The sequence below is a fragment of the Eschrichtius robustus genome, chromosome X (genome assembly GCF_028021215.1).
Source record: "Eschrichtius robustus isolate mEscRob2 chromosome X, mEscRob2.pri, whole genome shotgun sequence".
Taxonomy (NCBI): domain Eukaryota; kingdom Metazoa; phylum Chordata; class Mammalia; order Artiodactyla; family Eschrichtiidae; genus Eschrichtius; species Eschrichtius robustus.
In genome coordinates, this window is record NC_090845.1 from 97,749,508 (window position 1) to 97,775,176 (window position 25,669).

Below are 25,669 nucleotides of genomic sequence, written 5' to 3' on the forward strand. Positions count from 1 at the left end.
TCCCCCATTATTATTGTGTTACTGTTGATTTCCTCTTTTATAGCTGTTAGCATTTGCCTTATGTATTGAGGTGCTCCTATGTTGGGTGCATATATATTTATGATTGTTATAACTTCTTGAATTTACCCCTTGATCATTATGTAGTATCCTTCCTTGTCTCTTGTAACATTCTTTATTTTAAAGTCTATTTTATCTGATATGAGTATTGCTACTCCAGCTTTCTTTTGATTTCCATTTGCATGGAATATCTTTTTCCATCCCCTCACTTTCAGTCTGTATGTGTCCCTAGGTCTGAAGTGGGTCTCTGGTAGACAGCATATATATGGGTCTTGTTTTTGTATCCATTCAGCCGGTCTGTGTCTCTTGGTTGGAGCGTTTAATCCATTCACATTTAAGGTAATTATCGATATGTATGTTCCTATTACCATTTTCTTAATTGTTTTGGGGTTGTTTTTGTAGGACCTTTTCTTCTCTTGTGTTTCCCACTTAGAGAAGTTCCTTTAGCATCTGTTATAGAGCTGGTTTGGTGGTGCTGAATTCTCTTAGCTTTTGCTTGTTTGTAAAGCTTTTGATTTCTCTGTCGAATCTGAATGAGATCCTTGCCGGGTAGAGTATTCCTCGTTGTAGGTTCTTCCCTTTCATCACTTTAAATATATCATGCTACTGCCTTCTGGCCTGCAGAGTTTCTGCTGAGAAATCAGCTGTTAACCTTATGGGAGTTCCCTTGTATGTTATTTGTCGTTTATCCCTGTTGCTTTTAATAATTTTTCTTTGTCTTTAATTTTTGTCAACTTGATCACTATGTGCCTTGGCGTGTTTCTCCTTGGGTTTATCCTGCCTGGGACTCTCTGCACTTCCTGGACTTGGGTGGCTATTTCCTTTCCCATGTTAGGGAAGTTTTCAACTATAATCTCTTCAAATATTTTCTCGGGTCCTTTCTGTCTCTCTTCTCCTTCTGTGACCCGTATAATGCGAATGTTGGTGCGTTTAATGTTGTCCCAGAGGTCTCTTAGTTTGTCTTCATTTCTTTTCATTCTTTTTTCTTTATTCTGTTCCACAGCAGTGGTTTCCATCATACCGTCTTCCAGGTCACTTATCTGTTCTCCTGCCTCAGTTATTCTGCTATTGATTCCTTCTAGTGTATTTTTCATTTTAGTTATTGTATTGTTCATCTCTGTTTGTTTGTTTTTTAATTCTTCTAGATCTTTGTTAAACGTTTCTTGCATCTTCTCGATCTTTGCCTCCATTCTTTTTCCAAAGTCCTGGATCATCTTCACTGTCATTATTTCTGAATTATTTTTCTGGAAGGTTACCTATCTCCACTTCATTTAGTTGTTTTTCTGGGGTTTTATCTTGTTCCTTCATCTGGGATATTGTCATCTACCTTTTCATTTTGTCTATGTTTCTGTGAATGTGGTTTTCGTTCCTCAGGCTGCAGGATTGTAGTTCTTCTTGCTTCTGCTGTCTACCCTCTGGTGGATGAGGCTATCTACGAGGTTTCACACCGTTTGTTGAAGAGACATTTTTTTCATTGAATGGTCTTGGTCCCCTTGTTGAAAATCAGTTGGGAGGGTTTATTTTTGGACTTCGAATTCTTTCCATTAGCCTATATGCCTATCCTTATGCCAGCACCACTTTGTCTTTATTACTGTTGCTTTGTAGTAAGGTTTGAAATCTGGCAGTGTGGGTCTTCCTACTTCTTCCTTTCAAGATTTTTCTGGCTCTTTGGGGTACCTTGCAATTCCATATGAACTTTAGAATTATTAGCTTGCCAGTTTGTATAAAGACATCTGTTGGATTTTTTAAAAAATTTTATTTATTTATTAATTTATTTATGTCTGCGTTGGGTCTTTGTTGCTGTGCCCAGGCTTTCTCTAGTTGCGGCAAGTGGGGGCTACTCTTGGTTGCGGAGCGTGGGCTTCTCATTGCAGTGGCTTCTCTTGTTGCGGAGCACGGGCCCTAGGCATGCGGGCTTAAGTAGTTGTGGTGCACGGGCTTAGCTGCTCCATGGCATGTGGGATCTTCCCGGCCCATGGCTCGAACCCATGTCCCGTGCATTGGTAGGCGGATTAGTAACCACTGTGCCACCAGGGAAGTCCCCATCAGTTGGATGTTGAAAGAGATTGTGTTGAATCTATCGTCCAGAATTTGTGAGTTGTATAACATGATCAGAGCTCTGTTTTAAGAAGAGGAACCTGGCAGTACTGTATGAACTAGAGTGAAGAAGGGAAGACACTGGAGACCTTGAGATCACATCGGAAACTGTTATAGTAGTTGAAGAAAATGAGAGGGAGTGAACTAGGAAAGGATAATGAGGGTGGATTTGAGATATACGAAAAGGTTAAATGTCAAGATGACAGGAATTGGGGACTGACTACATATGGGGCCTGAGAAAGAGGGGCGGCATCAAAGATAGCTCTGAGGCTTGAAGATAGGCTAATTGATTGGATAACAGTGCTGTTTTTTAAAACTTTGTATTTTATTTTATTTTTATTAAAATTTTTTTATTGAAGTGTAGTTGATTTGCAATGTTTTGTTAGTTTCAGTTGTACAACAAAGTGATTCACATATATATATATATATATATATATATATATATATATATATATATATATATATATATATTCAGATTCTGTTCCATTATAGGTTATTACAAGATGTTGAATATAGTTCCCTGTGCTATACAGTAGGACCTTGTTGTTTATCTATTTTATATATAGTAGTTTGCAAAAACTTTGTATTTTAAAATGATTTTCAATTTATAGAAGAGTTGTAAAGATACTACAGAGAATTTCTATATACCCTTCCTTCAACTTCCCCTCGTGTTAACATCTTGTATAACCATGGTAAAATCCTGAAAACTGAGAAATTAGCATTGGTGCTTGAACTAAACTATAGACTTATTCCGATTTCACCAGTTTTTCCACACACGTCCTTTGTCTGTTCCAGGATCCAGTCCAGGATCCCACATTGCATTTGGTTGTTAGGTCCTCTTAGTCTCCTCCATCCATGACAATTCCTTAGTCTCTGTCTTTTATTACCTTGTCAGTATTGAAGAGTAATGGTCAGTTACTTTGTAAAGTGTTCCTTATTTGGACTTAACTTGACTTTGTTTTTCATGATTAGATTTGAGTAATTTTGGCAAAAATACCACAGAAGTGATGTCCTCCCCTTCTTGGTGCATCATATCAGGGGGTACATGATGATATATGTTATTTCTGGTGATGTTAACCTTGGTCATTTGCCAGACTTTTCCACTGTAAAGTTACTATTTTTCCTTTGTAATTAACAAGTACTTTCCATGCAAAAATGATCATCTTTCACTACTAATCAGCATCTATCAATGGTTCTTGCCTACAATTATTGCTGCAGTGTTTGCCAAATGTTAATTTTGCTTCCCTCATGCCTTCTGCCTTTATCAGTTGGAATTCTATTGTTGGAAGAGCTGTCCCTTCTCTCCCATTTTTTGAGGGAGCAGTTAAGCGAGGGAAGAGGTTAGGGAAAGAAGACGGCAAGTTCAGATTTAGGCATGGTAGGCATGAGATACCTGTATAACATACGGATGGAAATATCCAGAAAGCATTTGTTATCTGCATCAAACAACAGTTGAGTTTAAGATGTTGGAGGCAAGCACTATTATTATTTTCTATTTTAGAATGTAGAAACTGAAGTTCAGGGTGAAAACCTGAGGCCTAGTGGGAAATAAAACTGGCAAGGCAGCTGAGGGCCACATTGTCTAGAGCCTTAATTACCCGACAGATGACTTTGGACTTTTTTCAGTGACTCACCAGTGCCAATTTAAAATTTGCCAGGAGGGAACAATTGATAATCAGATCCTAGCTCTGGATAGCACTGTGTGCAGCCATAGGGAGCCATTTAATATCCCAAATTAAATAAAATCTAAGTACCTAATGAGTTGTATAGGCCATTGGGAAAAAAGAGGTGTTACCTGGAGTTATTGGAGAAGGCTTTGTGCGGGAACTAGAACTTGCTATGGGCCTGGATGGAATTTGCAGTGAGCGGAGAACAGAAAGGGCATCCAAGAAGGATGATGCTATCAATAGCTCATACTTATTTTATTCCTTACAGTGTGCCAGGCACTGAACTAAGTGCTTCAAGCATTTAATCTTCACCTCTACCCTATGAGATAGTACTGATGTAACTCTCATCTGACAGACGAGGAAACTGAGCCTCGAGAGTTTAAGGATTCTCTCCTTGTAGGCAGCTGGACAAGGGAAGCCAAGTAATATATTAGCACATTATAGTACAAGCATGGAAATAGAACAAGTGTAGTTAGATGAATTGGAAGTTTAATCTAAACTCTTGCTGATGTAGCTCACAGTAGGGATGGATTTTCTTTTGAGATCAGAATAATTATAGCTACTATGTATTGAGTGCTAGCTATGTGCTAGACATTGTGCCAAGTGCTTTGCTTGCTTTATCTCATTTGATCCTCTCCAAAACCTCGTGAGACATAGGTGCTATTTTTATCCCTATTTTAGAGATGAAAATTCCTCCAGTCTCTTGTCCAAGGTTACAGTGCTGGTGGGTGGCAGAGCCAGCATGTGGACCCAAGTCTGTCTTAACTCTAAAGCCCATAGTCTTAACCACTTAGCAATGCTCCCTATCCTGCTTCCATTCTCTCTCTTAATAGGGATGAATTTGGCAATGGGACCAGAAAACTTGATGTTTTTAAGCTAAGGTTCTCTGGTCCCTGGATAGTGCTTGCATGTGGACACTGCCAAGTATATATGCCTTTGTGACTCTCCTTTCTCTATACCTCAGCTGTTGGCCAACCCCGTTCTTTCTTTGGGTATAATTCAAACAGGTTAGAATGTGGTCTTCCAAGTCTGGGAACATTCTGGCTTTAAAATGAATTTGCAGTCTTTTAAATCTATCCTACGTTGATTTTTGAAGCCTGAGAGTTTGTTAGTAGGTACTCCAATTTCCCTTTTGTCTAAATTCTTGAGAGAAGGCTCTTTGTCAGCTCCTTATACTGACAAAAATGGTAATTTCTCAGAAAGAGGTAAACAAGGAATTAATGGGAGGATCGAGGAAATGATGCTTTCCTTTGTTATTTGAAGGGTAAGAAAGAGGTAGCTAAAAGAAGAAAGATGAGAAGGCCATTCTGGAAGAGTGAGTAGGATTAGCAGTGATACAATTTCTTGATTTGGAGATTTAAAATTTTAAAATATTATGAAAACAATCGGGGACTCTTTTTTTAATCCCAGGGTTGTAAAAGACTCAAAGCATGGCATCAAAGATAGAAGCCATCAAGGAAATAACAAGTATATCTGATTACATAAAGATATAAAAACTTCCATACGAAACTACCGTAACCAGAGCTACGACAATGGCAACATGGGAAAAATATTTGCAGTAAATGTCAAATAGTCTGTATTCAATGTCATTAAAATGTAAATAGCTCTTATAACCCAATAAGAAGAAGAACATACTAGCTGAAAAATAGGCAAGGCCACAGATGGTCACATCCCCAAAGAAGAAATATGGCTGGCCAAAAAACATGTTAGAAAATAGTTTAATATTTCTGGTAATCTGAGACATGCAAATTAAAGCAGTAAAGAGTGTGTGTATGTGTGTGTGCGTGTGTGTGTTGTAGTGGAGGAAAATTAATTTTCCTTCTACCCTTCTAAATTCTTGGCTGAGATGCCCCTGTAATAAAAGACAGAATAACAAGAGGAAAACAAACAGACATTTAATAACTTGTATACCTCCTGTGTTCATGGGAGAGACCCAGGAAAACTGAGTAACTGTGTCAAAGGGCCCAAGCCACCACCTCAAATATCATCTGCAGCTAAAGACAAAAGGGTGGAGGGAGCCAGTTCCTGAAGGTGACCAGGAAAAGCACAGTAAACAAGGGTAAGGTTGTTATGCAGATTTAAGTTGCTGCCTTTTCTATTGATAAGAGTTTCTAGAGATTCAGAGTCATCCTTCTCTTGTACAGAGTGAGAGACACCCTTACAAATGGAGAGTTCCTTTATAAATGTAAATGTCTCTTACAGAAAGAGTCTTGTATACTTGATTTTCAGGGCTTCTCCTGTATCTGCTTTTTTTTTTTTTTAAACCAGCTCAAAATAGTCCTTATGCCAAAGAGACGTATTTGGGGGTGGCAAATTCTGCTCCCCTTCAGTGTTTTGCCTTTGAAAAAGTGATAATGACCTATTGGCCAGGCTGTAGCAGAAACACATTGTCATATGTTGCTGGCGGGAGTATAAATTCAAAGACATTTTCTGGAAGGCAGTTTAGAATTATCGGTTAAAAGCCTTAAAATGTATATTCCCTTTGAAGACCTAGAAATTCTTACTCTACAAATGGAGGCTAAATAGAGAAGGATCTGAAAATTTAGACATAACTTACGTGTGTGACAGGAGGAGACTGGTTGAGTAAATTGTTGCATATCCATATAATTGAATAAGATGAAGCTATTAGAAAATGAGATTGTAGAAGCATGTTTATGACATGGCGTACGCTCAGGATGCAGTTTGGGACAATGCATGAGGCCACCACGCTGGAGAGATGGACAGGGTCTGGAGTAGAGAAAGCCTTGCCTGCCATGCTAAGGAACTTGAGCTTTTCCTGTAGTTACTGGCCAGCCATGAAGGGATTTTAAAGGGTAGATCAGAGCTGCATTTTAGATAGATCCCTCTTGCAGCAATGTGTCTGGAGGCAAGAGGCCAGTGAAAATTATTTCAGTGGTCCAGGGAGAGAGAAGATGAGGACCCGAGAGTATAAACATTGGTGAACAGAGCCTAGGACAGACTTTGGGCAGCCCAAGGAATGGATCTTTGCTATGGTGGGTAATGTTTGTAAGCACTCCTCTTTAGGAACCCCCAAATAGTTGGGTGCCCTCATAGGCGGTGGAGCCAAGAGAATTGGAGCTGCAAGGGCTGGGCCTCGGAAGACTGTGTTGCAGGCCAAACACAACTCTCCTGTCCCTCTCGCTCTCTTTCCCTTTCATTTCGTTTTCCCATCCCTCTTCACTGCTTAACCTGGCTAGCCCCTCAATTAGGATGGTGTTGGTGACTGGCCGTCCTTCCCAACTACATTTCTCATAGTATTACCGCTTCCTCCTGTGAACAAAAATGATCTTCTTTCCGCGTTATGACCATGGGGGTTTACTGAATCTAATGTTCGGGTGGAGCAGAATTTGGCAGGGAGCTGGATATTGATGCCAGTGAACTTGGGGCTGATATGACTGTGGAACAGAAACAGGAACAGGAGTGGGTCAAGTGATGCTGAGAGCTTGGGTAGGGAAGGTGGGAACCTGGAACCAGAGTGGTTCAGAGGTAGAGGATGAACTGGAACAGCTGCTGGTGCCTAGATTAGGTGCTTAGGAAGAAGCTGAATTTTCGAGTTTCTGGGCAAGATGCTAGAGAGCCACTCTCTCCTGGGGAAGCTGAGAGAGTGTGGTTTTTGAATGGAACCTGAAGGTTTTTCCAGGCAAAACCAGCCAAACAAGAGTCCAGTTCTGTAAGGATTCAGGAACTGCCAGCACCCAGCAGATCTGGGAATGAAGCAGGTTGGAGCTAAGATGAACCTGTCTTTAGAGACTGCTGGACTCTGAAATCCATCTGCGTAAATATAATTTGCTGCCCAGGCAGGTTTGTGTTTTGAGATGTCTTGCCTTGTAAGGAGTAGATTTTTGTGTGGTGGGACAGGTGTGGGGCTCCTGGGGTGGCACCATGTGTTCTGTTGGGGGGTCAAGGGTCAGGGCTAGAGTCTAAAGAAGAAAAGCCCCCGTGAGGCTGGGACCATGTCAGGTGTGAGGTGGAAAGTGTGTTGATCCGGGAGTTACGGGACCTGGGTTCTTGCCAGAAACCTTGTCAGAACCTTCCCCCTGGATTTCTCCATCTGAAAAATGGAATTTCATAGCAAGGCCCTGCTTACCTCCCAGGCGATGGGTAAGTGGAAGTGCTTTGTAGCGTTCCTCTGTGTGCTCCCTGCCCGTGCCCTTTTCTTCAGGTACCTAGCCGGGCGGATGGCAGCATGAACACAAAGTGCCAAGTCGGTGCTGGGATGTGCTCAGATGCCTTCTCATCTTCCCGCCGTCCTTGTTTGTACTTCCAAGTGTCCTCTCTTCCCACCCTATTTGCAGCTTAAGGGATAGTTTAGCTTCCCGTCTGCTAGGCTGAAACAAACGCCAACAAAATTTGGAGGCAGTTGGCAGCCAATCAAAGAAGAGAGCAGGGATATTCGGGCCAAGGCTGGGGGCCTTTGGGCCTCTGAATTAACATGTTATCTTCACTCCTCTCCTTTGGTTAATGGTGATTATGGATGTGGCTCCAGCGTGACAAAGCAGAGAGGTTTAGTGTCATAAATCTATGAAGTTGCCAGAGGAGACTGTGAGTTTACTGGAAAAGGAATAGGATGGAGTTGGGATCCTTTTTCATATAAATTAAAAAAACTTTTTTTTTTAAAATTTTGTTTATTTTTGGCTGTGTTGGGTCTTCGTTGCTGAGCGCGGGCTTTCTCTAGTTGTGGCGAACGGGGGCTACTCTTTGTTGCGGTGCGCGGGCTTCTCGTTGCGGTGGCTTCTCGTTGCGGAACACAGGCTCTAGGCGTGCGGGCTTCAGTAGTTGTGGCACACGGGCTCAGTAGTTGTGGCGCACGGGTCCAGTTGCTCTGCGGCATGTGGGATCTTCCCGGACCAGGGCTCGAACCCGTGTCCCCTGCATTGGCAGGCAGATTCTTAACCACTGTGCCACCAGGGAATTCCCTGGGATTAGTTTTCAAATCTCCTGTTTTGATGTGTCTACATGTATCTGCTTTAAAGGTTGCTTGAAAAAGATACCCTCTATCCTGGTGTTGGGAATAGACAGGCAAGACGAGGAAGGCCAACGCGCTGGTTGGAAATGACATGGCCGCAGGAAAGTAACTGTTGGAAAACTCAGTTACAGTCAAGACTAGCTGAGCTACCTGAAGAGAAATCAGATCCATGAGTGAGTTGGGACTGGAGGCTTGCTTTCTTCAGTAGGTTTCTGGGCCTCTGGCATAGGGCTGTCGTGGATCAGAACCAGCCAAATGGAGCAGTTACAGGGAAATCGCCCCCCAAGAATCTGCTTATCTCCTCTTGGCTGTGGGTGTAGAAAAGTAAGAGTTAACAGTGGGGCCCAGTGTCGCATTTTTGCTTCTGTTTTAGCATGTTGGAATTATCTAGGGTATTCCAGAAGCTCAGGAAGACTGCTGGCATGGCTCTTAGGTGACTCCAGAAGTATTCTTTCCAAGGTGGTTAGGAGCCCCTGTCTGCTTTCTATATACTGTACCTTCTGAATGTAGCCTTTGATGGGCCTGATGCTGGGTAACTATGTACAGCCTCCAACTTGGTCCCTTGCCCAAGGTGAGTAACTTTACTGCTGGGTCAGTGGTAAAGAATACCAGCTTTGTTTCTTTCTTGGACTGCTCCTGACAGGTGGGGTTGAGGAGTGGGGTTAAGTTCATGTTTGGATGATTGAAATTCCAAGTTGACAATCCTTATCCCAAACCATTAAGGTCAGATGTATTTCATAAGTCTGAATTGTTTGGATTTTAGAAAGGCAATACAGTGAACGTGTTATTTTGTTTTTGTTTTTTGGCTGTGTTGGGTCTTCGTTGCTGCGCACGGGCTTTCTCTAGTTGCGGCGAGCAGGGGCTACTCTCCGTTACGGTGCGCGGGCTTCTCATTGCGGTGGCTTCTCTTGTTGAGGAGCTCGGGCTCTAGGTGCACGGGCTTCAGTAGTTGCGGCACGTGGGCTCAGTAGTTGTGGCTCGCGGGCTCTAGAGCGCAGGCTCAGTAGTTGTGGCGCATGGGCTTAGTTGCTCCGCGGCATGTGGGATCTTCCCGGACCAGGGCTTGAACCCGCGTCCCCTGCACTGGCAGGCAGATTCTCAACCACTGTGCCACCAGGGAAGCCCCAGTGAACGTGTTTTACAGACACTCCCAGTGGGGTCTGGGACAGCACCCCGTATTCAAAATACATTCTTTTTGTGGAAAATGTGTGAATACTCACCATAAATGGAATAAAGTCTGTAAGTAGCCTCAGCTTAGTTCAAGTCATATCTGCTACCAAATTAGTTTTGAAAAAAACAAACAAACATAAAACAGACTTTTGGTTTTTAGAGCTTTTGGATTTGGCGACTGCAGATAAAGGATTGTGGACCTGCAATTGTCATTGGTTTTGCACTTTTAATCAAATTGATCCACAGGAGAAAGGCCTGTTCTCGATGGATATTTTCTTGGTGGGGTTCTCTGATGAAGTACTGTGTGGGTAATGGACTCCTGGCCGTGTTCCTTTCAAGACCCTTTTTCTTTTCCATTCTTTCTCTTCTTCGCGGCAGGGATTCAAGCAGGTGTCTCTACTTATAGTGATTTTCCTTATAGTACCCTTTCCTCTTAAGTGTAGATTCTGAGAGAACTGAAGGACAGACTATAAAGAATATACTCGTGACAAAGCCAAAGTAGCCCATAATGCAGATAATGTCTGCTCATAAATGCTCACCACAAGAGAGGGGCACATATCAATGATTTTGTAAATCCTCACCATTAAGTCACCGTAGGTAAAGTAACTCCACAGACATGAGTTTCATCCTTTTGTCAATCCTTCGTCCTGCTGAATGTCTTTTTTTTTTTTTTTTTTTTTTTTTTTTTGCTGAATGTCTTTGATCAAACCTTCAGCACATCTGGCTGCCTGGAGTGTTTGAATCTCCTGGGGCATTTGTTAAAATGTGCAGATTCCTGGAACCCCAAACTTCTGGAATCAGCATTCCTAATGGGGGGAGCCCAGGAATTTGCACATTTTATAAGTGCTCTGCAGGGCTTTCCTTGTCCCTCTTGAGAACCAGTGCTTTGGTGCAGTCAGACTGCCACGGCTGTAGGTTTTTGAAGGCTGTAACCCAGGCCTAGTTCAAACCAAGTAGCATGGAACTGATGGTCTCTTAGAAGGGCCAGGTTCTTTTTGTTTGGTTTGAGCAGGGAGACTAGAAGGGGACCCACTTAGTCATGCTTCGAAACAAACCAATCAAATGTGAGGGAGGAAAATAATAATAATAGAAGAGAAACAACGGAAGTTTAATAACATGTATGCCTCCTGTATACATGAGGGAGACCCAGGAAACCTGACTAACTCCCTGAAATGGCCCAAGCCACCACCTTAAATACCATCTCCAGCCAAAGATAAAAGAAAGATGTTGAGTCTTGGTTGGTGGGTAGGGGTGGAGGAGAAGGCCAGTTCCTGGAGGTGACCAGGAAAAGCACAGTGAACAAGGGTAAGGTTGTTAGGCAGATTTAGGTCCTTGCCTTCTCCATTGTTGAGAGTTTCTAGAGATTTAGAGTCTTCCTTCTTTTCCTAGAGGGAGACACCTTGACAAATGGAGATTTTCCTTATAAATGTGGATGTCTCTTACAGAAGAGTAACTTCTACACAGTTTTCAGAGCTTTTCCTATGTCTGTTGTTTCTTAAAAACAATCAGCCTAAAGTAATCCTTATGCCAAAGAAACAAACTTTGGGGTAGCAAATTCTGCTCCCCTTCAAAGTCAAAGGGAGGTTAAGAGCCTGGGGGGTGGCAATATTGATAGGATTGCCAGATAAAATACAGGCTGTCCAGTTAAATTTGAATTTCAGATAAACAATGAATAATGTTTTAGTATATGTATGTTCCATACACTATTCAGGATATACTTATACTAAAACATTGTTCATTGTTTATTTGAAATTCAAATTTAACTTGGCATCCTGTATTTTTCTTTCTAAATCTGGCAAAGCCTAGGTATTGATTAACCCACCTTCCCCCATGAGAGGCAAACCAGATGGCATTTGTGTATTTGTCCTATCTCAGAATCCATTTCTACTTGTCCTAGGTTAAAAGCTTGTCATACTGGCTACTCGTGTCATGCTGAACTTGAAGAATTGAAAAATTGAGTCTTCTAGAGGTTAAGAGGAAGTGTTTTAGAGGCTGAAATGGCTTAAGAAAAGCTCTCCCCATCTCCTACCTCTCCACCAATTACTTCTTCCGCTCTCCATCCATCTCTTTCCCTCTCTCCCCGACCTACCCCTTCCCCATCACACACACACACACACAGCCGGAGCAGACAGGCACACATAGATGCATGTGCAAACACAAACATGTTTGGAACACCACTTGCTTGTCTTTTAAAGTCTTCTATGTTACATTTTCTGTGTAAGAGTTTGTTTATTAATTATTATTATTATTATTAAAATAACACTGTCTCACTGTGTCCAGCATTTCTCTTGATAACCATACTTAATTTTTTTTCCATTGCAGATCTTTCTCCTGGCCTGCCCTCCATGTCCGGGAGCTGTCGTCGTCTTCAAGTAAGGGGAGATTGTTTTTCTGTTGCCATTGCTGAACTGCTTTGTCTGTTTGATAACAAAGGATGATGAACACATTGCTTGTGACCACCTTGAACCTGCAATGCTTTGTGTCTGGGCTTCCCGAGGGACAAAAGTCTTCAAGGGTCCAATGAAACAGGCGAATGTTGTATGTGGAGATTTGGCCTTTGTGCTTTTGTCAAGCCCTGACAGATCCTTTTTAGCGATTCTTTGTGGTGGTGTTTTATGGCCAAGACATTCCCCCCTTGGAAGATGGCCGCCCTCGTAAAGTTTCTCTTGAGTATGTTGGGGGCCAGACAGCTCCCCTCCTTTAGCGAATCTTTGTACTGTGGTCCTGCTGCTCTACTGAGGATACTTTGAAGGACATTGTTTTGTGTTTTTATGTGGTTTTTTTTGTTGTTAAAGTGCAAATTAAAGTGAGGAGAGAAAAATATCACCTTATTACAAGTCCTGACTTTCTTTAAAATAGAAAGCATCAGATCCATTAAAGTGTATTGCAGGCAAATCATGTTTGTCTGAAGGCAAGTTTGCTTAAATGAAATTCTCAAGAGTCCCGGAAGCCTCATTTTAACCACGAGTTGTGACCACCTCATTTATCAAACCTTTTATTAGAGTTGCTAATGAGAAGCTAAATCGACCCAATTAATTTTGTCTCTTTCCCCCTTCTCTGGCCCCCATTTTGGAGCTGTTTCTGAGCAGGGAAATGGCTGCAAGCCAGAGAGAGGGGGCAAAAGGTAAAGAGCCCAGCAGATCCTTAGATAATTGAGAGTGGTGTAAATGGCTTTCTGATTTAGTTAAGTCGTTAAAGTGTTAGGTAGGGGAAAATATACCCTATTTGCTGCTTCAGATAGCTCCTTGGAATAGCCACTTAGTCTCTTGCCTAAGGTGAATGACTTTCTGCTGGATGAGGGATAATGGATCCTGATTTCATAAGCTCTTACTTGGACAGCTCCTAAGCGGAAGGTGTATTTAACCCTGTTTTCCCCCCTTGATTTCCCAAAATGGGCTCCATTTTTCAGTGTAATGTTTTAAAAGTAACATTTATTGGTTTTATTTCATTATTATGAGAGTAACAGTTCTCATTATAGAAAATGCAGAAACATAAAGAAGAAAATAAACACCACCCCTAATCCTACCAAGAGATTATTTTGGTTATTGCCTCTCTTTTTTTCTTTTAACAAGCAGAGACCACATTTAGTTTTTTTACTGTATCTTTTCTAAATTTAATTCAATTTATGTGTGTTTGTACATATAAAATACATAAATATAACTGCTGGATTTATTTTTTTATAGTGGTCCTTTTTACCCTGTCCTTTTCCTTGTTTGGTTTGTCCCTTGCTTCTACCTTTCCACATCATCCCTGTATATTACCAAACCAGTATGTATCCTTCCATATTTTTCTCCATGCTCACAGCTATACACACACACACACACACACACACACACACACACACACACACACATGGGTTTTGGAATGTTTTGTTTTTGTTAATTGTTCTACAAAAATAGAATTCTATATATACTTTAACACATCCTACTTTTTTCATCTCATGAAAATCTATCAAAGTCTCTTGGCTCTTATTCTTTTAAAAGACTGGAAAATATTTCATGGATAAACAATTTATTTAGCTATTCCCCTACTAATGAACATTTACATTCTTTCCAGATTTCGGCCACTACAGTCAATGCTGAATTAAACATCATTGTGCTTATGCCCTTATATACTGGTGCTTTCAATTTATACACACAGACACAAATGTTTATATATAAATAAATATTTGTTACCATATTGATTTACAAAAACAGGCTGTTATAATTCACTTTTCCCTTTTATATGTAACATATGAGATTATTCTTTGTTTCACATCCCTACCAGCATAAGGTTTTATGGTTCTTTTATAATTCTGACAACTTAATGGATGTATTTCCTTGGCTACTAGTGCATTTTGGTTTTGTCTCTCTCTCTCTCTCTCTCTCTCTTTTTTTTTTGGTCCAATTGGATTTTCTCTTTGAATTATCTGTTCATATTATCTGCCCATTTCCTAGGGGTTATATATATTTTTCTTAACCTGTAAGGCCTCTTTGTATATTTTGGATATTGGCCCTTGGTCTACCATCTTTATTATAGATATCTTTCCCAAATCTGTATGTATTAACTTTACTGATGGTATATTTTTCCACATAATTTTTTTCATATCCAAATATGATTATTTTCTTATAGCTTCTGGGTTCCCAGTCTTTTTTTTTTTATAAGTAATTTAAATTTATTTATTATTATTTATTTATGGCTGTGTTGGGTCTTCGTTTCTGTGCGAGGGCTTTCTCTAGTTGCGGCAAGCGGGGGCCACTCTTCATCGCGGTGCGCGGGCCTCTCACTATCGCGGCCTCTCTTGTTGCGGAGCACCAGGCTCCAGACGCGCAGGCTTAGTAATTGTGGCTCACGGGCCCAGTTGCTTCGCAGCATGTGGGATCCTCCCAGACCAGGTCTCGAACCCGTGTCCCCTGCACCGGCAGGCAGACTCTCAACCACTGTGCCGCCAGGGAAGCCCCCACCTCAGTCTTTGTTAAGATTGTTTTCTCAACGATGGATAACCAGTGACAGTAGCATAATATGTTAAATAATCCTTACTCTCCCCTGTGAACTGAACTGCTATCTTTGTCATCAAACTTTTTATATATGAGAATCCATTTATGGATTCTCTGTTCTGTTTCATCTGTGTGTCTGTTTGTGTACCTAAATCATGTTGATTGGATTACATTAGATTAAATAATATTTTTCTTGGCTTTTCTTTTGTACACATTTTAATATCACTTATTCAGCCCTCCCAACCCCACCCGATTGGGATGCTAATTAGAATTGCATTAAATTTATATTTCAGTTTTGTAAGAATTGATTTTTTAAAACCTATAGCTCTTTTTGTCTAAGAAATGGCATTTCTTTCCATCTGCTCAGATCTTGTTTTATGCCTTTCTTGCTACATTTATTCTTAAAGAATTAAGAACTTTTTTGTTCGTTATGAGTGGAATACTATCCTCCTTTCCATTCCTAAATGCCTCTTGCTAGAATAGAAAAAGTTTATTAATTTTAAAAATAGTTTTTATATCTAGCTATCTTACCTAATGTTTTGTTAGTTCTGGTAACTTTTATTTTAGTTTTCTCTTTTCTTTCCAATGGTTATATCATTTATTTCATTTTCTTCTGTTTTGCTAGAAACTCAAAGACAGCGTTAAATAAAAATGATGCTGGTGGGCCACTCTGTCTATAACTAATTTCAAATAGAAATGGCGTTTCTCCATATTTGCTGTTGGTATTTGTCAAATAGTCTATTATATTTAAATAGTTTCCACATTTACTTGGAGATATTTTAAACGGAAATGGTTCTGTATTTTATCAAATGCTTTTTCAATGTTTTTGATCCTTTTTTTAATTTAAGTTTTTGATATAGTGAATTATGCCATTACCTTTTCTGGTTTTGAACTATTCTTACATTGCTGAAATAATGTAATAATATTACTATTTGTAATATATTATTGGATTCTATTTGTCAATCTTTTATTTAGAACCTGGTCTTAGTATTGATAAGTGAGATTGGAGTCATTTTTTTTTTTTATTTATTTTATTTTTTTAAATTTTTGGCTGCGTTGGGTCTTCGTTGCTGCGTGCGGGCTTTCTCTAGTTGTGGCCAGCGGGGGCTACTCTTCGTTGCAGTGTGCGGACTTCTCATTGTGTTGGCTTCTCTTGTTGCGGAGCACTGGCTCTAGGTGCGCAGGCTTCAGTAGTTGTGGCTCACAGGCTCTAGAGCGCGGGCTCAGTCGTTGTAGTACACAGGCTTAGTTGCTCCGCGGCATGTGGGATCTTCCCGGACCAGGGATTGAACCCGTGTCCCCTGCATTGGCAGGCGGATTCTTAACCACTGCACCACCAGGGAAGTCCCTGGAGTCATTTTTTATTGGATTCTTTTCATCAAGTTTAAGGATTAAAATTATGTAAATTATGTAAAATGAACTGCAGAATTTTCCTTCTTATTCTCTGGCCTGGAATACTTTAACTGTCCTTAGAAATTGTGTGTGTGTTTTTTTAAGGTCAGATAAAACTCAACTGTGAAGCCCAAATATGATGTCTCAATGTCTTTTTCAGCTGGTAGATCCTTAATTACCTTTCCAATGTTTTATATGGTAATTCATCTATTCAAATCTCTTTGGGTCAATTTTGGTCATTTGTATTTTGCTAGGAAAATATCTATTTCTTCTAAGTTTTCAAAAATGTTGCCATGAATTTAGTTGAGCATATGCTACCCTCTTATTTTATAATTTTAAAAGACTATCTCCTCATTGTAGTCATGTTTTCTTTCTTGGGCTTAACCTTGTCTGGTTTTGTGTTCTCTCTCTTATATTTTATATTTTAGTCAGGTTAGTAAGCACTTTTATCTATTTTTGGTTGCTTTATAGAACCTGGTTTTGCATACATTTATCCTTTTTACCTTATTTTATTTGTGTGTGTGTGTGTGTGTATATATATATATACACTTAATTTTCAACTTTTTATCTTTATTGATTTCCTTTTCCTGTTTTTTCCTAATCTCTCAAGATTTATATAATCTATTTCTTTACTTTTTGTCTTCTTTAATTATAGTTTTCTATTCTACTTTGTTCACTTGATATCCCAGATTTTCCCCCATTTTATCATGAACTCACATTGTCTACAAAATTTTTAAATTAAATTTTGTATTTTGAGATAAATATATAAAATATTGTATAATAAATATATCATTATAATTTAGAAACACTTGTAAGAAAAATACAGAGAGATCCCATGTACCCTTTAACTAGTTTCCTCCAGTTGTAAACTACTACAAAACTGTGGTACGATATCACAGCCATACAGTCAAGACAAAGAATAGTTTCATCACCATGAGGATCTCTCCTGTTGCCCTTTTAAAGCCACGTCCACTACCCTCCCACCTGTGCCTTGTCCCTGACCCCTGGCAACTCATCTGTTCTCCACGTCTATAAATTTGTCATTTCAAGAATGTCAATATAAATGGAATCATACAGTATGTCACCTTTGGGATTGCCTTTTTAAAAAAAAAAATTTAGTTGAAAATCAGTGTTTTAGAAAGTAGACAGCTCTTAAAAGAATTACTCCATGTTACATTAGTATAGCTCTGTTTACTGTTTTCAAAGTACTTTGTCTTAAACGATCTTATCTAATCCTTCAAATAATGTTATGAGATAAGGAATACATTATATCCACACGACAGATAAAGCAGCTGGGGACAAGAGATTTTAAATAACTTGGCTAAAATTACACAGTGGCAGAGTCAGGATTGGCTTTCTTCTTTTTCCTGCTAATGCTCATAATCAGGTTTACTGTGTGTCTAGTCAAGGCGGGAAACATTTAACATGAATTATCTAATTTAATCCTTCCAACAAACCTATGTGGGAGGTACAGATAGTATCCTCAGTTAGATCAAGATAACAGGCTCTGAAAGTTTATGTGATTTAAGTGGCATGTAAGTGGTATAGGTGAGATTTGATCCAATGTCTCTCTGACTGCAGAACCAGTGCTCCTAATCATTGCCTTATGTTGCTGAAGTGAATATTTTCCACTCTTCTGGTACTATTGAAAGGGTTAAAAACCATGACAACATCCTATTTAAAACTTCATAAATTTCAGTGTACACAGACAGGCACTGCTGTGGGTTCATTGACTAGCGCTGTCTTACCCACCTCTTGTTTTTTCTTTCGGCCCTTTGCTGTGCCAGCCACATATGAGTTTGTCTGCTTCCCAGCTAAGCAGGGGCTGGCATGCTCTTCATGGAGGGATGCCCAGTCACTGCAGGAAAGGACTATGGTGCGCCATGCTGGGCAAGGGCTGGCAGTTCTCTTTAGGGTGGGGAAGGGGCGGGACTGTCCACAGGGTTCCCACGCTGCACTTGACAATTGGGAATGACGGTTCCCCAGTGTTCTGGCTGGGTCCCAGAGTGCTTCGTTTATGTGGCCCACAGTTGACATGTGACTTGCTAAGTCTGCTGCTGTAACTGGCTGCCTAAAGGAAAAGCATGCATCTAGAACGTGGAGCTAAGACTGGAAGGGGTTTCTACCTGGTCCACCACTGCAGCGACTTGGGCATATGGTGCTCTTTTGACCTCCAACGCCTAGAATTCTGGCCTGGCAGCGTTTAGACTCTTATCGCCCCCTCCCGTTCCTGGCTCCTCCGTGCTGTGGATGCTCAGATAGCAGCACCAGACTTGCTCGTTGTGTTGTGTCTGTACAGGCAGTGGTGTTGTGTGTCTCTGAGTCTGAGCCATTTCCTTCGTATTCATTTGGCTGTTTTGAGTGGTTCTCATCTGAAGAGCTATCTACCATCTTCAATATCCAAGCCACAGAATTCTTTCTGTCACTCAGGTTTGAGTAGAACCAATATATCCTTAAGAGAACATTCTGTGCTTACTGTCCTGCTACTAGTTTCAAAAAAAGGTACCTGTCTCAGTTACCTTTAGGGAAAATACGCTGTCACATAATATGAACCAGCCTGCCTCTTGGGTTCTTAATAAATAAGATTCCCTTTTGCAACCCAAGGGAAAGGAAAGAGGGCAGGTACTCCCCAGCTCCCCGCCACGTCTCACTGGTTGCTTTTCTTTTCCTTTCTCCTTGCCCTTTTCCTCAGTTTTTTTTTTCCCTTCAAATTTCATTATAGAAAATTCCAAATGTATACATACTATGCTTTATTACTCATTATGTATTTTAATTTGTGAATTGTCACTTTTGTGTTCTCAGTTTTTTTATGTAAAGGTGTTTCTCCTCTTGATGATCTGCATGAGTTGTCCCCGTATAAAGAATATTAATCCTTTATCACCTTTGCAGTAAATGTTTTCCCCAGACTGCCTTCTAACTTGTTGACGATGCTTTTGATGTATATTTTACACCACCTTCAGACCATGGTAATTTCTTCCAGTGCTTTTGTGCTTGAAGACTTTTAGCATTCTAAGATCAGATAGACAATCTAGTTTTTTAATGTTTTGTAAATATTTAGCTGTCAGTTTATCTAAAATTCATTTTGTACATAGTATGAGGTAGGGATATAACATTTTCCCCCGAATTGTCATTTATTTGAGCACTCTTTGTTGATTAACTATTTCCCTATGATTATTGCTGTCACATTTTTATCAAGCATAAATTCTTATATATGCTAGCATAGGGGAGCAAAATTTGCCACCCCCAAAATGTGTCTCTTTGGCATGAGGATTAATTTCGGCTGATTATTTTTAAGAGACAGAAGACTCAGGAAGTCTTTCTTTTTACCTCCCCGTTAGCTGCCTAAAGAATTTAGATAAAGGGCCTATTTCTGAAATCGAGCTGTCACCAGAGATGTCTGCCGAGTATGGGCTAGGCGTGGCAGGGGAAGCTGTAGGCAGACTCTAGAGATCAGTGTCCTCGCTGTGTCCTGTGTCTCTGCATGGCCCAGCAAACATTTGTTTACCAAACATTTGTTTTCCCATCTTACCCTCCTCAGCTTTGAAGTCCCACGTATCTACTCTCCGCATCCTCTTTTGTCCTTAGCTGAAGATGGTATTTAAGCTGAGGATTCCAGCCATTTTGGCAAGTTTCTCAGTTCTCCTGGCTCTCTCCCATGTATACATGTTATTAAACTTTTGTATGATTTTCTCCTGTTAGTCTGTCTCACGTCAGTTGAATTCTTAGACCAGCCAGAAGAACCTAGTAGGGCAGAGGAAAATTTCTTCCTCCTTGACACTAGGGTTTATTTGGGTGGCTTGTTATATTATCCCATCGATGTCTCTGTTGAGTTTGCCACCAATATCAGACTCTTGTATTTGTAACAGCCAGCAGGCCAGATTTCTCTTCACCATTCTTCCCAGACTGTTCCTTTACTCACACTTTTTTCATAGCTAGTCTGAACCATTTTTTCCTTCCAAATGAACTTAAAATGTTTTTGTCAGACTCTTCCTCCAAATACTGTTATTTTGATTGGAATGACTAAATCTAAAATTTCATTAATGTCATTACCATAGTGAGTCTCTCTATCCAGGAAAAGACATATGGTAGACTTCTTAATTTATTCTAGGGGGTGCGTGTGGATTGTGTATCCTGCAGATTTCTCATCGACGTCATTCCTGGACAGTTTGTAGTTTATGGTATCATTTATTTATTATATTTTCAAACTAATTATTACTGGTACATAGGAAAGATTTTGATTTTTTTAATATGATTATTTTCTATTTGGCCACCATGCTTAACTCTTCTAGTAGTTTTTCAGTTGCTTCACTTGGATTATTTTGGAAATTAATAGTATCAACTCCCATATGATAACTTTATCTCCCTTCAAAGAGCAAAACTTTTTTCAAGCCTGATTGTATTAGCTAGAACTTCCAGGACAATGTTAAATAATAGTAGTACTGGCAGGAATTCTTGCCTTCTTTCTGATTTTAGTGGAAATGTTCCTAGCGTTTTCTCTGTTGACTCTCATGTTGGTTGTTGGTTAAGATTAAACATCCTTTATAATGTTAAATAATTTATTCTTAAATTATCAACCCCCCCTTTTAAAATCAGGAATGGTTGCTGAATTTAGCTAATGCTTTTTGAGAATCTGTTGAGAGGTTCATTTGGGTTTTCTCCTTTGACCTCCCCATTTGGTGCGTTACATTAATAGATTTCCTAATAACAACCTTTGTTGGATTTCTAAGGTCAGCTTTCCTTTTCCTCCGCATACTTGGGAGAGGTTCAGATTTGACCACCATACTACGAATTTGATAGATTTCTGCTCTTCGCCATCTCCAATGTGAAATTTAATTCTGCTGCTACAATATTTCTTTGTAATTCTTCCTCGGTTTGCTGAGCTTTCTCTTCACTCCAGTTTGGTGTCTTTCCTTCTCAATATGTTTTTATTCCAGTGGCTTTCTACACCTGTTTCACAGAGTCCATGTTTTCTTGTATTCTCTTGAGGATGCCATTTTCTAAAATATTTCTTCTGGTTCAGACACTAAATGTAGACTTTTGTGCTTCCTCCAAGTCTTCAGAATGATACGCATTTCCCTTCTGCTGCTAGAGGTTTTCATAGGAAGCATGCTGTCTTTGGGGGTATGTTTATGCATAGTAGAAGGAGGATTTATTTATTCTTTGTTAAAGACACAGGGTATGTGGATTTCATTTGAGTATCCTCATATTCTCTTTGGTATTGGTTAGAACCCCTTCTCAGCTCCACTCCTGGTGGCCAGGTTGATGCACAGAGCTTCCAACCCATTTCCCAGTGTCTAGCAGCTTCATCTGGTGGGTTCTGCTGGACCCATATGGAATCGCTTAATCCTACTACTAGATTCTCTGACACGCTGAACATATAAAGTATGTGAAAAGCTACAGCCTCCAACATGCATTGGTGCCTGAGTTTTACTTGTGAAGTCTCCCACTCCCAGAATGCAGTGTGACAGTACCAAAGCCATCACTTCAGCCCTTTTGGTTTATGGGAGGAGTCTCCAAATGGATATAGACCAGCTTTGGGCGTTGTTGGTTTCCCTTGCAGACAGTAGCCCTGTAGTGGAGGCGTGGCTGTCCAGTTTGCTGGTTGCTAGATGAACTCTGCATTGCTAAGCCATGAGGCTGACAGTGGTGTAAGGACTCAGTGTTCTGCTATCTTGTTTCAGGTTTCTGCTGCACGAATTGGCCCCAGGTTGTTTTTTTTCTCATTTCAGCCTTAGGTTTATTGTTAATGGAGATTTCTTCCAGATTATTGTTAACAGGATGACCATCAGTCTAAGTTTTCAGTAATTTGGGGGTGTTTTCTCATTTTCTGTATCTTGATAGGTATTTTAGTGGAAAGCTGGGAGAGGCTGTGTTAGTGGCGGTTAAGCAAATGCTATTTTAAACTAGAAATCCAGTGTGTGTGTATGTATGTATAAATGTGTGTGTGTGTGTATATAAATATATATATATGTATTTTAATTTTTGGCCACGCTGCGCACCTTGCGGGATCTTAGTTCCCCGACCAGGGACCGAACCCACACCCTTGGCAGTGAAAGCACAGAGTCCTAACTACTGGACTGCCAAGGGATTCCCTATATTTTGGTTTAGAGCAGTGGTCGGCAACTTTTTTCTATGAAGGGCCAGATAATAAATGTTTTAGGTGTTGTAGGCGATATGATCTGTGTTTTAACTACATACCTGTTGTTGTAGCATGAAAGCAGCATAGACAATACTGTATGTATACAAATGAGTTTGGCTGTGTTCCAATAAAACTTTTCAAAAACAGGAGGACCGGTCGAAAAAGTTCTGGAGACGGATGACAGTGATGGTTGCACAACACTGTGAAGGTACTTAACGCCACTGAACTATATACTTAAAAACGGTTAAGATGGTAAATTTTATATTATGTGTATTTTACCACGCAAATCAGCCCCCCTCTCCCGACCCAAACGTAACAGGAGGACCATATTTTGCTGACCCTGCGTTTAGAGCCATTCGATCTAGCACACAGAAAGAGAGGAGGAGGGAAGAGGAAATTCCATGTGTACAATAAGACAGGGACTTTGCCCAAAGCTCAAAGGCAGTGAGACAGATTTCTCGAGTATTTAAAAGGAATATCATAGTTGGAGTGGGGTGGGGTTCTGGAAAGCTGCAGTTCATCCTGGTGATATCATCCCATGCTCTTGAGGGATAGAGATACCCAGAGTTTATAGTCACACTTTCTGGCATAACGATCAGAGCAGGGATTTTCTCCTCCCTCCCGAGGCTTGGGGAACCTCTGCAGCTGTCACAAGTGTTCATATCAGATGCAGCTGAAAAGCCAGCCGGTCCTTCCTTCTTGGCGACTGGTGATGCTTCCTGTAGATGATCTGGTCTCTTCCCAAGGCTAGAAACTCCTAGTGTTTTGGTTATTAACCACAACAGGTTCACTGGCTAAAAAGGAGCAGCCGCTAGTCTGAGTCAGCTGTTGCTGCACCTCCTTGCCAGGATTCTTGTGCCATTAGGATTTGCTTGTCAGCTGGAGACCTGGACCCTTCACCTCTGGAAACAGTGCTGCTCTCAGGACCCCAAGCCACATTTCTCTCAGTGGTGTGGAAAACGTTCTCCAACTTCCCAGCTCTAGCCTTGGCAGCCCTCAGCGTTTCTAAGACCTGGAAAGAGCCTGAAGTCTAACCGTGGCCTCCCATCTCCCTGGGGGAAGCAGGTCTCCGGTGTGTTTAATGCTGTTCTTAGAAAAGAGTTAGCATATCCAGATCCATTTATATGATCGTGCCCCACCTGAGGCTGAAGTCGGAGGAAATCTAAGAGCTCTCTATTGCAGCTGAAAGGCGGGGCTGGTGCTGAAGGGCCACCGGTCATGTGAACTGCAGGCATGGCCAGGAGCAGCCTTGGGCAGCGCTGGGTAGTTCAGAGTTTCGTGCTCTCTGTTGGAAGGAAGATGGCATCACCACTCGGTAGCGAGCGCTCACTCCCCCTTCCCTGTCTCCATGGATCCCACCACCGCAGAGGGCTCTGAGTGCCAATAGCCTCTTAGCAGCCAGGATGCCGAAGAGCAAGCTGAAAACTGTCTTTAGAAAAGGATGGAATTCTTGGTTTCACAAGGGCCTAGGAACCTCTTAGAGAAGCCAGCCTTTTGGGACGTTCCTCTCTCTGAGCTGGGGTATTTTGAAGGAATAGATGGAGGAAAAGGGAGTGACTAGCTTTGGGCTGTGATCAGCCAGCTTAGCTGTCTTGTGAGCACCCATGGCAGAGAACTCTTCCCCTGCCCCACCCCAGGTAAGAAAAGCGCATAGCCCAGAGCTGGTTTACGTCCTCTGCCTCAGGAAGTGTAGGGTACAGGGACCCCCACCTCCCAACGCTGAACCCCTTAAATCTGCTTATTTTCATGTACCCATGGAGGGGAGTGGACCTGTGATGCAAGCAGGATTATTTGGTCATGAGTGTCTGCTGACTCAATCTGGAGAGGCTTTTGAAGGAGATGAGATGAAATTTTATCTGTGCTACAGAGAGCAGGGGTGCATTGCTGGATGGAAAGAGGTCTGGAGGCCGGGTGTGAGCCCAGGTAGGTGAGGGAAGCATGGGGGTGTGTGAGGGCAATTAGGACAGCCTGACATGTGATCTTGGCATTGCGAGATTGATGCCCTGTTGGCCTTGGGGCCACATGATATTATGAGAGTTCAATAGCCCCATGACCCTCCCTTTTTCTAGGTCCCATTTATTATACACTCAGATTTTTAAACAGCAGTATTCTCCCCAGGGAGACTCATATCTCTAGGACCGCCCTGAGTTCATGAGGTGGGCTCTGGCTGAAGCTGTTGTGTCTTAATGGTTTCACCATCTCAGCACCCCCTTTCCTAGTGCTCAACAGACCAGCTGCTCTGGAAGCCCCAAAGGAGCAGCCTTTTGGCATCTTCACCTCAGAGGTAGCTGCTTTTTGGTCTAGCTTTGGACTCACTACTGAAAAGGGTGTTTGGGAGACTGCCTCTGACCTGAGCAGCTTTATTAAGACTGTTCCTGGCACGGGAGAGGAAGCCGTACATATGAATGCTGTAGATTTCAAAGGGAAAGATACTGGGAACCTAAAATCCGTAGTAAATAAACAGCAATTCAAGGACACCAATTCCCTTTCCGATACGGAAGCTGCTCTGGTGTCTGCGGTCCTCTGAGCCACTGCCAGCTTGCTGCCCGCAACTATACATGTTCTCCCTTAATGCACAGAAGAGGGAAGAAACTTTCAGATTGTTCACAGGTCTCCCCTCCCCTTCCATACACAGCAGAAGCAGCCTTTCTCCCCACGTGTACATATTCAATTGTGTTCTCTCCTGGGAATTTTTGACTTCTACAGTCTTGGCCCACAGTTTCTTTCTTTTTAAAAAAAAAAAAAATTATTTATTTTTGGCTGTGTTGGGTCTTCGTTGCTGCACGCGGGCTTTCTCTAGTTGCGGTGAGTGGCTACTGTTCGTTGCGGTGTGCGAGCTTCTCATTGCGGTGGTTTCTCTTGTTGTGGAGCATGGGCCCCAGAGTGCACGGGCTTCAGTAGTTGCAACGCGCGGGCTCAGTAGTTGTGGCACCTGGGCTTAGTTGCTCCGTGGCATGCGGGATCTTCCCGGACCAGGGCTTGAACCCGTGTCCCCTGCATTGGCAGGCAGATTCTTAACCACTGTGCCACCAAGGAAGTCCCTGGCCCACAGATTCTGATTCAGTATTTTCATCTCCCCAAATTCTCTCCTGGAAGTCTCTCTGAAGGTTTTTGGAGCAGGGACTGCTTTTGTTTTTTTTTTCTCTCTCCTTGGGCTGTTCTGCCTTCAACATGTGCTTGAATGTACGCAATTTCCCGGTAAAAG

At 41.4% G+C, this 25,669-nt stretch overlaps 1 protein-coding gene across 5 annotated transcripts in view; it reads left to right on the forward strand.

Moving 5' to 3' along the window:
- TMEM164 (transmembrane protein 164) overlaps nt 1-25,669 on the forward strand; it is a 158,105-nt gene that overhangs the window by 59,522 nt on the left and 72,914 nt on the right. For 4 of the 5 annotated variants that reach the window (XM_068533208.1, XM_068533203.1, XM_068533204.1 and 1 more), the window contains one exon: nt 12,280-12,329. Coding sequence is in view for 4 of the 5 variants with exons in the window: in XM_068533203.1 (XP_068389304.1) it covers nt 12,280-12,329 (50 nt within the window). In the remaining variant the exon portion in view is untranslated. Of the gene's footprint in view, nt 1-12,279; nt 12,330-24,332; nt 24,388-25,669 lie in introns of those variants that run through there. The other variant, XM_068533207.1, reaches the window with a different exon arrangement.